At 33.1% G+C, this 15,563-nt stretch overlaps 1 protein-coding gene across 1 annotated transcript; it reads left to right on the top strand.

The window, feature by feature from the left end:
* Window positions 1–2,820: 2,820 nt before the first annotated feature.
* On the top strand, window positions 2,821–3,426 carry LOC131856958 (uncharacterized). Its single transcript, XM_059208924.1, has one exon. The coding sequence runs from the start codon at window positions 2,821–2,823 to the stop codon at window positions 3,424–3,426; it is 606 nt and encodes a 201-aa protein (XP_059064907.1).
* Window positions 3,427–15,563: the final 12,137 nt, after the last annotated feature.

The raw sequence follows: 15,563 nt of genomic DNA, 5'->3' as shown, positions 1-15,563 counted from the left end.
AGGGTCCTATAGAGAAGCAATGATAGGATCCAAGGAAGGAGGGGTAATTCCATCATCCCCTAGAACTTTAAACATTAGTAAAGGCTTATCAGACATTGAATTCGAACTGGATAAGGATTTGGATGAGGATTTTTACCAAGAGGATGCATTGGAAAATGTTGATCTGAGATGCATCAGCCAATTGGTGAACGTCCTTTTGGGCAAGGCCAAAGGATCCAGAGGTAGGAGAAGCAACCGCTAAAAGAGATAAGAATGTTCCAAGGAAAAAGGCATTGTCGGTCTCTTTGATTTCATGAGGAAAGCTAGGGGAGAAGGCTTCTCCCCTGGAAAAAGATGAAGATCACCACGTGGAATGTTAGGGGTCTATTAGCTCCTGACAAAAGATGCTTGGTAAAAAGAGAATTATTTAGAAGTAGCAGTGATATAATCACCTTTCAGCAAACAAAGATGGACAAAGAGAAGGCGAATAGCTTCATCAATTCTTGCAAGGTCTGGGAAGGCATCTTCCAAGAATCCACAGGGGCCGTTGGTGGGCTGGGAGTTATCTGGAATCCTTCTCAGGTCAAAGTAACTCTATTGGAGAAAGCAAATCATTGGATGTTATGCACAGTAAATAATTTTAAGGAGAATTTGAATTTCCCTTTAATTAATGTCTACGGTCCAACAAAAACAAAAGAAAAATCCAAAGTATGGCAGGTTTTCACAAAAAAAAATTCATAAATAGGGAACGATAAGATAGTAGTGGTTGGCGATTTTAATGCCCTGCTTGATTTGGATGAGAAAAAGGGAGGTTTGAGAATGTCAAATAAGATTATGGAAGATTTCAGAGATTTTGTATTGCAGAATCAATTGATGGATGTAGTTCCAAAGAATGGAACCTTCACCTGGATGAACAGGAGAGCAAATTTTGCCCATATTTCAGAAAGATTAGATAGACATCTCATTGGTGAATCTTGGTTGGAGTCATCTTTCCAGGTAGAAGCACTCATTCTTCCTATATCCCTTTCAGATCACTTCCCAATAGAACTCAAATTGTGTGAGATTCCAGTCAAAGAAAGTAGTAGTTTTAAATTCTTAAGTATGTGGTGGAGAGATCCAGAGTTCACTTCGCATCTTCAGCAATGGTGGATAGAAAGTAACACTTTAAGGGGTTCACTGAGCTATTGTTTCATTAAAAGACTAAAGTTTCTTAAAGAGAAGATAAAAAAGTGGAATAGAGAATCATTCGAGAACATCTTTGCAGAAAGAAATAGAATTGAGGAGGAATTAAATCAAATAAATTTGACCACTATCATCTCTAGGATGACAAATGATACGTACCACAAAGAAGTGTCTCTCAAGCAAGAATTGGCAGAAATTCTTCTGAGAGGGGAAGTTTTTTGGCGTGATAAATACAAGGAGCTTTGGATTAAAGAGGGATACGTAAATATAAAATTCTTCCATGCATCAGTAAAATCTCACAGGATCAATAATAGAATCGCCATGATCACTGATCTGGAAGGTAAGTTGCACACTTCCCTGGAAGCCATTGAGGAGGCAGCGGTGAATTTCTTCAAAAATCTGCTTGGGGATGCAGTGGAACAAAATTTGCGGTCCTGCCTATTAGGAAACATAATCCCAAAAGTGATTTCGGAGGAAGATAATAAAAAATTATGCTATCCCTTCTCACTCAATGAAGTTAGAAAGGCAGTCTTTGATCAACACCTGAATAAAGCTCCGGGGCTTGATGGATTCACAATGGAATTTTATTAGAAATGTTGGGGTTTCATGGGGAATGACATACTCCGAATTGTGGAAGACTTTAGAAAATAGGGGAATTTTATCAAAGGGATCAATCATACTAACATTGCGTTGATCCCGAAGAAACAAGACTGCTCTTCTATCGTGGACTTCAGGCCAATTTCTCTATGTAATTCCCTCTACAAAATCATCTCCAAGGCAATGGTCAATAAACTTAAACCAATCCTGAAGAACATAGTTTTGCCAGAGCAGCATGGCTTCACACTAGGGTGGGAAAGCATTGACAACATCATCATGGCAGCCGAAACCATCCACTCAATGCATTCTTCCAAATTTCAAGATATGATTGTTAAACTAGATGTCTCCAAGGCTTATGATCGGGTAAAGTGGAATTTCTTAATAAAGGTCCTCAAGAAATTCAGTTTTGATGAAAAATGGTTGAGATGCATAGTCCACTACATTTCAGCTGTATTTTTCTCAATTATTGTTAATGGCTCCATGTGCGGTTTCTTTCAAGCTTCTAATGGGCTACGACAAGGAGATCCTTTGTCGCCATTCCTATTTGTTCTTATGGCAAAAGTGGTCGATAGGCAGATCAAAAGAAAGGTCATGCAAGGTCTTTGGAAAGGATTCTCAATCCATGAGAACTTGAATCTGGTGTCCCACTCCCAATTTGCAGACGACACCATCCTCTTGAGCGCTGCTTTGAAAAGAGAAGCTCAGGTCATTAGCAATGTTCTTGAAGTATATGAAAAGGAATCAGTGCAGAGTATGAACAAGCAAAAGTCCCAAATATACTTCCTCAATTCCAGCAAGAGAACTCAAAAGAAAATAGTAAGTGTGTTGCACTTCGGCCAAGGTGACTTCCTGATTCAATACCTTGGGGTTCCCATTTATGTAGGAAAAGTGGACAATGGGCTTTGGGAAGATGTCGTCAACAAATGCAAAGCCAAATCAGCCTTATGGAAGAACAAGTGGCTATCGCAGGCGAGGCAGATCCAGATGATCAAATCGGTTTTATCTACCATCCCAATTTATTACATGTCATGTTACAGAGCTCCATATAAGGCATTGTTGGCAATGGATGGTTTGCTAAAAAGATTCATTTGGGAAGGATCGAAAGAAGAAAAAAATATCCCGTTGATCAACTGGGAAATAGTTTGTATGCTCAAAGCAGAAGGCAGAACGGGCCTAAGAAAGATGAATTTATACAATTTGGCGCTAGGAGCGAAATTGGCATGGAAGATGTACAATTGTCCCAACAAAGGCTGGTGCAAGGTAATGTCGCACAAATACCTGGAATCAAATGAGCCAGAAAGAATTTTAACCATGGTGAATTCGATCAGCAGGTCTTTGCTTTGGAAGTTCATATGGGAGAGAAGGAGGATCATTACTAAATACCTGTCATGGAGAATAGGTGACGCTCGCAAGGCTAAATTCTGGAGGGACTCATGGAACAGTGACAAAGCGTTAGTAGATGAAATCGATGACCAAGACTGGATAAATGAGATGCAAGAAACTATGGGTGTGATGGTGGCAGATTATGTTCAAGAAGATTGTCGCCCAAACTCTCCAATAAGATGGAAAAGGTTCGAAAATGCTCAGAATGCAAATAGTGCGAAGGTGGTCAACATTCTCCAAAGTAGAAATATCTATCTGACAACTGAAAAAGACACCCTTATTTAGAACGCTTCTAAATCAAGGAATTAAAGGTTAACTTGGGATATGAATTACAAAGAAAGAGGCAAAAAGATGGTAACTGGTCGGCTGCCTTATGTTGGGACAGATGGGTGTTACCTAAAGTGGGGGCTTTTCTTTGGATTTCTCTAGCAAGTGTTGGGATTGGTTGTAGTTGCAACTTCAGCAGACCATTTATTGTACAATTGTCCTTTCTCTAGGAAGTGTTGGGATTGGTTGCAGTTGCAACTTCAGAACTATATGGTTTATAACAGTTCTTTCAAAGATTTCATTCTTGCTTGGCCGACAGGGGGCAAATCTTCAAAATGGGGCAGCTTGTGGATTTCAAGCCCTTCATTGGTGGTCTGGCACATGTGGAAGGAGAGAAATAGAAGGATTTTTAGAGAAGAAGAGTTGGAGGTTAATATCCTAATCAATAAAATTCAAGGGGCCATAGAAGAAACAATCAATGGCAAGATCTTTGACAGTAAATATAAATATTACTGAAAGTGGGATATGGAAACGGAACAAGTTTGGAAGCTTAAACAAAGCAACAACCACACCCAAGGAGTCAAATCACTAGAATGAAAACAGGTCAAGTGGAAGCCTCCCCCTATCGAATGGAAAAAAATGAACTTTGATGGTGCTAGCAAAGGAAACCTAGGATTATCGAGCTATGGAGTGGTTGTCAGAGATGACGAGGGCAACCTTATGGGGGTGGTATGTGGCCAAGTAGGCTTTGTTTCCAACAACATTGCAGAAATCACCGATTTAGAGGAAGGACTTAAAAGGGCGACTGCTAATGGAGTAACGAAGGTGGTGATTGAAGGAGACTCAAAATTGATTCTTAACGGAATCACCAATCATCGCTTTATGAACTGGCGATTGGACACTTGGATCCCAAGAATTTATGGTTATCTTCAAAAATTTAAGGATTACCATGTTCAGCATATCTTCCATGAAGGCAACCTAGTTGCAGACCTTCTTGCTAATAACAGGATTGCTAAATCTCTGTGAGTCGTCTTGTCGCCTGCGAACACAGTTAACAGAGATCTTTAGCAGAGATTATTAGAGGACAACACTCACATCCCAAAGTCAGAAATTGGATGATGGGTTGGTCATTTTTGTTCCAAGGATAAGAGAAGGTGCGCTCTTATTCAGCTGTTCACGTGGGTTGGCAAATGAATCATCAGCAACACATCCCACCTTTGATATCCCATGAGAGAGAGAAGAAGGGGACTAAAAGGACCTAGAAGGTTCTAGAAACAGTTGATCTTTTTATAGCTAAGAGAAGCCAAATCGAAGGGGTGCATTCAGAGTAAGCAAGATGGTTCATAGGTTTGGTTTGAGTTGCCTCTATCATGAGGAGACACTGAAAGCCCAATGAAAACGTCTATTCGAAATAGACATCAAAGGCCAGAATGCTATACAGGGATTGCTCGATGATGCATTCAGTGAGGAGTGGGACTGGTGCGATGGCTTTATATACGAGATCATCTTGTGTCTATTGGTGGATGTTTTACCATGAAAGGAAGCCTGCATGGAGAAACTAGTGGGCTTCGTAAGGGAAGAAGATATTGAAGTCATAGGAGGAGCGGTGTTGGAAGTGGAAGAGGAATTGGCCAGCATACTTGGCTTGTATTTCAATCCCATGGCATTTCTTTCTGATGCGAAGTGTTTAGACCCCGAGGATGAAATCTGGCTTGCTGTCGAACCACTCAGAATGAGGAAGGAGGAATTTATGGCAGAGGCATGGGAGGTTTTCAGAGTGGGAGTCAAGAATGCAGATATGGGGCCTTTAAGAAGGATGATGATGAAGGAAGACGGGTAGCTATTCGAAGGGAATGTCGACAAGGTGGCGATCATAGGCATGTGTGTCACCACCATTCTTAGGCTTATGTAATAAGTAATATGTAATTTGTAATTTTCTTTGAAGTTTGTTGTGGTTGTTCAGAAATTTTCATTATGTAAGATTCTTTTGGATTAATATAGGGCGCTATCCCCATCTCGATAGCACTTGCTGGATAAAAATAAAAATAAAAATTATAATAATTTTTCGTTATTATAAAAACAAATAAATAATTCAAATAAATTTCAAACTTAATGAAAACTTAACTCCTAATCAATGATATTAAAATTTATATTTTTTATTTTTTATTATAAAAGATCTCTTTTTTAAAATTAATAAAATTTAATCAATTAATTAGATAGTCTTCATTCTTCTCCCCAATTTTAAACCATCGATTTCAATAAGTAGGTGGTTCACTTCATATCGAGAATGCTTCAACATAATAATTATAATATAATACAAATTTATAGTGAATTATTTTTTTTAAGAGCATAATCCTAATTTAATTCAAAAAAATTATATAATTATAATTATAATAATTAAATTAATCTTAAATATAATTACTAATTTTTAGTAAAATATTATATTATTTTTTGTATTTTTTTTTTGATAGGTAATAGGCCATAGCTGTAATATTTTAAATTATTATTATTATTATTATGTTTGATTAGATTTGTTCCAAGACCTTCCCCATTCTATGGAAGGCCAAGAGTCACAGCTTAGATGAAATCGATGACCAAGACTGGAAAAATGAGATGGAAGCAACTATGGGCGTGATGGTGGCAGATTATGTTCAAGAAGATTGTCGCCCAAACTCTCCAATAAGATGGAAAAGGTTCAAAAATGCTCAGAATGCAAATAGTGCGAAGGTGGTCAACATTCTCCAAAGCAGAAATATCTATCTGACAACTAAAAAAGATACCCTTATCTGGAATGCTTCTAAATCAAGGAATTATAAGGTTAACTTGGGATATGAATTACAAAGAAAGAGGCAAAAAGATGGTAACTGGTCGATTGCCTTATGTTGGGACAGATGGGTGTTACCTAAAGCGGGGGCTTTTCTTCGGATTTCTCTACACGAAAAAATCCTTACAAGCGACAGATGGAAGTTAATAGGTATTCAAGGGCCCAGCAGATGTTGTCTCTACAAAAATGAGGAAGAATAAGCAGACCATTTATTGTACAATTGTCCTTTCTCTAGGAAGTGTTTGGATTGGTTGCAGTTGCAACTTTAGAATTATATGGTTTATAACGGTTCTTTCAAAGATTTCATTCTTGCTTGGCCGACAAGGGGCAAATCTTCAAAATGGGGAAGCTTGTGGATTTCAAGCCCTTCATTGGTGGTCTAGCACGTGTGGAAGGAGAGAAACAGAAGGATTTTTAGGGAAGAAGAGTTGGAGGTTAATATCCTAATCAATAAAATTCAAGGGGCCATAGAAGAAATAATCAATGGCAAGATCTTCGGCAATAAATATAAATATTACTAAAAGTGGGATATGGAAATGGAACAGGTTTGGAAGCTTAAACAAAGCAACAACCACACCCAAGGAGTCAAATCACTAGAATGAAAAAAGGTCAAGTGGAAGCCTCCCCCTATCGGATGGAAAAAAATGAACTTTGATGGTGCTAGCAAAGGAAACCCAGGATTATCGGGCTATGGAGCGGTTGTTAGAGATGACGAGGGCAACCTTATGGGGGCGGTATGTGGCCAAGTAGGCTTTGTTTCCAACAAAATTGTAGAAATCGCCGCTTTAGAGGAAGGACTTAAATGGGCGACTGCTAATGGAATACCGAAGGTGGTGATTGAAGGAGACTCAAAATTGATTCTTAACGGAATCACCAATCATCACTTTATGAACTGGCGGTTAGACACTTGGATCCCAAGAATTTATGGTTATCTTAAAAAATTTAAGGATTACCATGTTCAACATATCTTCTGTGAAGGCAATCTAGTTGCAGACCTTCTTGCTAATCATAGGATTGCTAAATCTCTGTGAGTCATCTTGTCGCCTGCGAATGCAGTTAAGAGAGATCTTCAGCAGAGATTATTAGAGGACAACACTCACATCCCAAAGTCCTATATTGGATGATTGGTTGGTCATTTTTGTTCCAAGGATAAGAGAAGGTACGCTCTTATTCGACTGTTCATATCATCGGCAACCCATCCCACATTTGATATCCTGTGAGAGAGAGAAGAAGGGGACTCAAAGGACCTAGAGGGTTCTAAAAACAATTGATCTTTTTATAGCTAAGAGAAGCCAGATCAGAGGGGTGCATTCAGAGTAAGCAAGATGGTTCATAGGTTCAGTCTGAGTTGCCTCTATCATGAGGAGACCCTGAAAGCCCAATGCAAATGTCTATTCGATATAGACATCGAAGGCTAGAATGCCATACAGGGATTGCTCGATGATGCATTCAATGAGGAGCAGCACGGGTGCGATGGCTTTATATACGAGATCATCTTGTGTCTATTGGTGGACGTTTTACCGTCAAAGGAAACCTGCATGGAGAAACTAGTGGGCTTCATAAGGGAAGAAGATATTGAAGTCGTAGGAGGAGCGGTGTTGGAAGTGGAAGAGGAATGGGCCAGCATACTTAGCCCGTATTTCAATCCCTTGGCATTTCTTTCTGATGTGGAGTGTTCGGACCCTGGGGATGAAATCCAGCTTGCTGCCGAAGCGCTCAGAATGAGGAAGGAGGAATTTATGGCAGAGGCATGGGAGGTTTTTAGAGTGGGAGTCAAGAATGCAAATATCGGGCCTTTCAGAAGGATAATGATGAAGGAAGATGGGTGGCTGTCAGAAGGGAATGTCGACAAGGTGGCGACCATAGGCATGCGTGTGGCCACCATTCTTAGGCTTATGTAATAAGCAATATGTAATTTGTAATTTTCTTTGAAGTTTGTTGTGGTTGTTCAAAAATTTTTCGTTATGTAAGACTCTTTTGGATTAATATAGGGCGTTATCCCCATCTCGATAGCACTTGTTGATAAAAATAAAAAAAAAAATTATAATAATTTTTCGTTATTATAAAAAGAAATAAATAATTCAAATAAATTTCAAACTTAATGAAAACTTAACTCCTAATAAATGATATTAAAATTTATATTTTTTATTTTTTATCATAAAAAATCTCGTTTTTAAAATTGATAAAATTTAATCAATTAATTCGATAGTCTTCATTCTTCTCCCCAATTTATAGTGAATTGTTTTTTTTAAGAGCATAATCCTAGTTTAATTCAAAAAAATTATATAATTATAATTATAATAATTAAATTAATCTCAAATATAATTACTAATTTTTAGTAAAATATTATATTATTTTTTGTATTTTTTTATTGATAGGTAATAGGTTGTAGCCACAATATTTTGAATTATTATTATTATTATGTTTGATTAGATTTGACCCAAGACCTTCCCCATTCTATGGAAGGCCAAGACTCACAACTTAGAATTTCACTTTGGATGACCCTATTGGGAATTTAATTTGGGTCTCCACAGTGAGAACCTAGTGTTTTAACCAGTTAAGCTCAACCCCTTGGACTATTTTTTGTATTTTTTAATATTAATTATAATTAGTTTTAATAAAATAACTATTAATAACTATAAAAGAGAAAATAAATTTTTTTAAATAACTTAATGAAAAATATTTAAATTTATGACTAAAACTTATTAAATTATATTGTATATATTAAAATGACTAAAAAATTAATTATTTTCAAAAATTATTTAAAAATTGAATGATTTCAAAAAATATATAAAATATAATTATAAAGAATACACATAATAATTAGGTTTATTTTTTTAATAGAAATATTTGTATATAATTTCATTTAAAACTAAATTAAATCCTTATAATTGGTTTTATTATCTATATTTTGAGATAAAAAATAATTATAAAAAATTTATATGTTTATTTAGAAAAATATTTTATTTACAATATTATAAATGATAAAAAAAATTAAAAAAACTATTTAAAATTAACATTTCAGTTTTTAAAATACAAAGAAAACCAAAAAAAAACCTAAAAAGTCTATCATCCCTAAACATTTGCTCCTTTTTAAACCAATCATATTGTATATAAATAATTTTTACAAAGTCTTAAATTTAAAAATATAATCACTTTTGGTGCATACTAATTGAATAAAGTAGCTTCACTTAATGCAATTAGGACAAATAATTACAAATTAAATTGATTCTAAAATATTTAATTATTAATTATAATATCATAAAAATATAAATAATTAAAATAAATTTCAAAGTTAAATCTAAATAGAATAAACTTATGAATTTAAAAATATATCAAAATATAAATATAATAAAAATAATCATGAATTTAATACACTAAGTTAATAATTATTAAAGTAAAAAGTAAAAGTAAATTTTAATTTATTAGAAATATATTTAATATAGTACAAATAATATTGATGATGCAATAAATTATTCGTAAAATATAAAAATAAGAGTGGACTCTAATTCCAAGACCGAAAAAAAAAATGTGAATATTAAAAGTGTAAAAAAGAAAAGCAAGCTATTGAAATCGTAAGACAAGTAAAAATTAAGTGGTACCCCGCCACTGGGAAAATGTCTCACGCCGTCAAACTGCTGTTGTTTTCCGTTAGATTCACCCCTAGGCACAAACTTGTAACCCATTTTGAGACTGCAACAACTTTTCTAATGAACTTTGAACCTTGGCCATCACTTTGCAATAGCTCCATTTTACCATAGGACCAACATTAAATTCTAAATAACTAAAACTAAATTCTATTTCATAACTTTCATTACCTTAAAAAATCTAGATGTAAACTTAAAGTCCCTATTAAAATTAAACAAAAATATCTTCATTTATCAACAACAACAACAATTTAACCAAAAAAAAAAACTTAGTTTCATCTAATTAATGTATCATTGCTTTTAATATGAACTCTAATATTTTAAATATTATTATTTATTGTTAACCAATCATTTAAATTAATCTAGATAAATATAAATCATATTTTATTACTTAAGATGAAATTTATATTCAATAATAGATTTAAAAGAATTTACTAAAAAAGGGAACAAATGTGTAGTTTATGAAATTGGAGACCTACGACTAGCTTATATATATTTAATAATATATATATAGAATAAGCCAAGAGATATCATTCTAGAGGCGTCTATTTTTTTATTAATTTATCAACATTAAAGTGCAATAGGCGCCTCAAGAAGGATATATCTCGGCTTATTCTATATATATTATTAAATATATATAAGCTAGTAGCAGTCACAACATGAATTGGAAGACATGACATAAATTAATTTCAAATTATATATTGTTGTATAGGTTTAGGATTATAGTTAGAGTTTATATCATTGTTATGGTTAGGTTAATGGTTAGGGTTTATATTTACATCATTATAAGGGTAGGGTTTAATTAGGATTATGTTCAATTATGACTAGATTGAGGTTGGGGTTAAGGCTATATTAGTGTTAGGGTAGCCTACAATTAAGGTTCTTATTCTAGGTTACTACTTGAGATTACTTATGGGATTTAAATAAAATTAGTGTTAAGGTTAGGGTTCAAATAGAATTAAGGTTTGTATTAATTTATAGTTAACATTCAATTAGTATTATAGTTAGGGTTCGAATAAGATTACAACTTAATTAGGGATTCAATTAGTCTCTTCTATTGCTAATTAATTGTAAAAAAACCATACCCAATTACTCTTTTTTTAGTTTCATTTTATTGTGATGATTGTCTTGCATATGTATTCATAATATTTTTAAGTATTATGTGCTTAAATCAATTATGCACTAACTCTTATTATTGTCAAAGGATACATAAGACTATAAGGGTACTTGAGATCTTGAGATACACCAAAAGATAGATCAAGAAAACTTAAAAAATGTTATATTGGTTTATTTTTAAGTTAAGGTTTTAATTAGGATTGTTTTTTAATTTCGTTTAGGGAAAGGGTTCAATTTAATTTAGTGTTAGGGTTAGGGTTCAACGTGGTTTACTATCAGAGTTAGGGTTCAATTAGGTTTATGATCATGCCTCAATTTGCTTTAGTGCTAGAGTTATAATTTGATTTAGTTTAAGGTTATGGTTTAGCTCAATTATATTTATATTTTGGGTTTGATTTGATTTAGTGAACATAGGCCTAGAGAAGGATATCTCTCAGCTTATTCTATATATATATAAGATAGAATTTAGGGTTTAATAAAACTTAACATTAATGTTCAATTAGGGTTAGGGTTATGATATAAGAATGGTCAGGGTTTAATTAGTTTTAAGGTTAAGTTAAGGTTAGATGTAGGGTTCATTAAGGGTTGGGGTTACAAATGTGACTTTTTTAGGTAAGTTAAGGGTTTAATTAGGATTATTTTTTAATTTGGTTTAGGGAAAGAGTTCAATTTAATTTAGTGTTAGGGTTAGGGTTCAACGTGGTTTACTATTAGATTTAGGGTTCAATTAGGTTTATGATCATGCCTCAATTTGCTTTAGTGATAGATTTATAATTTGATTTAGTTTAAGGTTGTGGTTTAGCTCAATTATATTTATAATTTGGGTTTGATTTGATTTAGTGAACATAGGGCTAGGGTTCAATTTCAAGTGTCAAGCTTAAAGTCCAATAGGCCTTGAGAAGGATATCTCTCAAATTTTAGGGTTAGGGTTATGATATAAGAATGGTTAGGGCTTAATTAGTTTTAAGGTTAAGTTAGGGTTAGATGTAGGGTTCATTAAGGGTTAGGGTTACAAATATGACTTTTTGAGGGTTAGGGTTAGGCTTTAATAAGGGTTATAGGAAAAATATTTGATTTATGGCTAGGATTAAAAAAAGGTTATTGTTATAATTCAATTAACATTATGGTTCAAGCATAGTTAGGGCTAATGTTAAGGTTAGGTCATGATTGGGGTTCAATTAGAGGTAAATATTTGAGTGGAGTTAGTTAATTAGAGTTAGATTACAATCATGGTGAGTGTTCAATTATAGTTAGGGTAGGGATGAAGAGTTCACTTAGGGTTAAGATTCAATTAGAATAGGGTTAGTGTTTAATTAGGATTAGTGTTTAATTAGGATTAGGTTCAATTATAACTAGATTGAGGTTGGGGTTAAGGCTATATTATTGTTAGGGTAGCATACAATTAGGGTTCTTATTCTAGGTTATTACTTGAGATTACTAATGGGAGTTAAATAAAATTAGTATTAAGGTTAGGGTTCAAATAGAATTAATGTTTGTATTAAACTTCAATTAGGATTCAATTAAGGTTAGAGTTAGTGTTACAATTCAAATTGGGTTAGGGTCTAAGGATAAAGCATGGTGTTAGGTTTTGAGTTGTATAATAAATCTTGGATTTAATTAGGAAAATCTATGAGTTAGGGTTAAGGTTATAGTTAGGGCATAATTTTAGGGTTATAGTTAAGGTTAAAAGAAATGAAATATGATCATAATTGAAACCTAACTATAACCAACTATAACCATAACATTAGAGTTAGAATTTAATGGAATAGAAAAAAATATGAGTAAAATTTATACATAAATCAAGTTTAAATATAAAATTTCTAAATTGTTTATAGATATATAAGTAACATTTCTATTTCATTTCTATAATTAGTGCTAAATTATGGTTATATGACTATTCAAGTTATAGTTAAGGCATAATTTTAGGGTTATAGTTATGGTTAAAAGAAATGGAATATATTTTATGATCATAAAATATAAAAGTAACATTTATATTCCAATAAATAAAATATATTAGAGTTAGGGTTCAATTAGGTTTACGATCATAAAATATATAAGTAATATTTATATTCCATTAAATAAAATATATTAGAGTTAGGGTTCAATTAGGTCTATGATCATAAAATATATAAGTAACATTTATATTCCATTAAATAAAATATATTACAGTTAGGGTTCAATTAGGTTTATGATCATAAAATATATAAGTAACATTTCTATTCCATTTTCCCTTAATTTTTAAATTAATCATCATTTTTAGAAAAAAATTAAAATATACATTTCTAGATATACTTTTCTATTCCATTAACTTCTAAAATGAAAATAAATTCTACTTTTTTAATAGTTAATTGGATTAGCAATTAATTTATTCTCAATTGATTTTTGAGATTTATGATTGACAAATAGAAAAAATAGAGATATCATGATTTAATTGAAAACTCTTTCTAAATTGTTTATAGATATATAAGTAACATTTCTATTTCATTTCTATAGTTAGTGCTAAATTATGGTTATATGATGATTCAAGTTATAGTTAGGGCATAATTTTAGGGTTATAGTTAAGGTTAAAAGAAATAGAATATATTTTATGTATAAGTAACATTTATATTCCATTTGAGGGTTAGGGTTAGGGTTAGGGTTGAATTAGGTTTATGATCATAATTATATAAATAACATTTCTATTCCAATAAATAAAATATATTAGAGTTAGGGTTGAATTAGGTTTATGATCATAAAATATATAAGTAACATTTTCATTCCATTAAATAAAATATATTAAAGTTAGGGTTCAATTAGGTCTATGATCATAAAATATATAAGTAACATTTATATTCCAATAAATAAAATATATTAGAGTTAGGGTTGAATTAGGTTTATGATCATAAAATATATAAGTAACATTTATATTCCATTAAATAAAATATATTAAAGTTAGGGTTCAATTAGGTCTATGATCTTAAAACATATAAGTAACATTTATATTCCATTTTCCCTTTCCCCTGTAAATCAATTTAAATTCTAAAATCAAACTCTTTTTTCCTTTTTTTTTTTTAAATTTTTAAATGAATCATCAATTTTAGAAAAAAATTAAAACTAAAATTAAAATATACATTTCTATTCTATTAACTTCTAAAATGAAAATAAATTCTACTTTTTAGTAGTTAATTGGATTAACAATTAATTTATTCTTGTTGAGACATGGACCAGCTAGGACTCGAACCTAGGACCTTCCATATGCTGCTGGAGTGCTCTACCACTGAGCTATTGGCCCCTATTGGACCAGTCCATCGTTGGTCTGGGTGTGGCTTATTTCCAACACCAACACCCCCCCTTAAGCCACACCTCTCATGTGCTTGGGGCTCCTAGCCTAGACCTAGCTCTGATACCATGTTGAGACATGGACCAGCTAGGACTCGAACCTAAGACCTTCCATACACTACTGGAGTGCTCTACCACTGAGCTATTGGCCCCTCTTGGACCAGTCCATTATCGGTCCGGGTGTGGCTTATTTCCAACACCAACACCCCCCCTTAAGCCACACCTCTCGTGTGCTTGGGGCTCCTAGCCTGGACCTGGCTCTGATTGAATCGGATATATACATTAAAATACATCCAATAAAACCTGGGAAAATCAACATGGTATCAGAGCTCAGGCCTATGAAGTTTAATTTGGAGGTTGGAGAGGGTTGGAGAATTCAATTTTTTTAGAATTTTCAGTCTGAAATATGCCATTGTACGGCCATTGGTTGGCCTCAAAATGAGGACTATAATATATGGATGGAAAGATCTGTGTTTCTAGTTTTCAAATATGTTTATCTCATCAAATTTGATTTAGTTTTGTGCAAGATATGACGACTTTGGTGCAAGTCACTTGAAACCCTACCTAGGGTTAGCAGTTTGGGGAAAAATGTCATAACTTTTGTTTTAACCATTGGATCTCCCTATAACGTGGAGGAAATGTTGGTAATTAGCTTTTATAACATATCACTGAAGAGATTGGATAAATTTGGTAAACTACAAAAGTTATTAATGACTGTGTGTGGCAGATCATAATGAAAGTGTTGATCAAAATTATGAAAATGTTCTACATCATTCAAAGGGAATTATGATGAGAGATGATTCATGCATGATATTTCTTGTATGGGCTCACCTTATGAAAAGAAATGTTTTAAACTTAAGGATGAAAGCACAATAAAATTGAATTAAAGGGAGAAATAAATTGATGCTTATAAATGAATTGATGATTGAGACTAGATGCAGAGGGAGTCTGACATTTCAAAAGAGGACAAGAGGTTGATACAAGAACTTGAGCTTCAGAGGGAGAAGATGTTTCAGTCAACTTGTGACAATTTCGATCATAGTGATTGAGAGGGATTTTCACTATTGAAGGTGAAACACTTATGAGGTAAATAATGCTAAAACACATGTATGCAAGTTAGAGAAAGCACTGTATGGATTAAAACAAGCTCCCAGAGCATGGTACGAAAGAATTGACAGTTACTTATTAGAGATAGGTTTCTCTAAGAACATTGCTGATCCAAATCTGTATTGCAAAATAATCAAAGGTGA

This window comes from Cryptomeria japonica, chromosome 7, assembly GCF_030272615.1.
Source record: "Cryptomeria japonica chromosome 7, Sugi_1.0, whole genome shotgun sequence".
NCBI lineage: Eukaryota > Viridiplantae > Streptophyta > Pinopsida > Cupressales > Cupressaceae > Cryptomeria > Cryptomeria japonica.
Note: the sequence above shows the minus strand (reverse complement) of the source record. Positions and strands in the feature narration are given on the sequence as shown.

Excerpts from the sequence above, each read along its gene's own strand:
- LOC131856958 (XM_059208924.1), top strand. The coding sequence starts at position 2,821 with ATGGATGGTTTGCTAAAAAGATTCATTTGGGAAGGATCGAAAGAAGAA.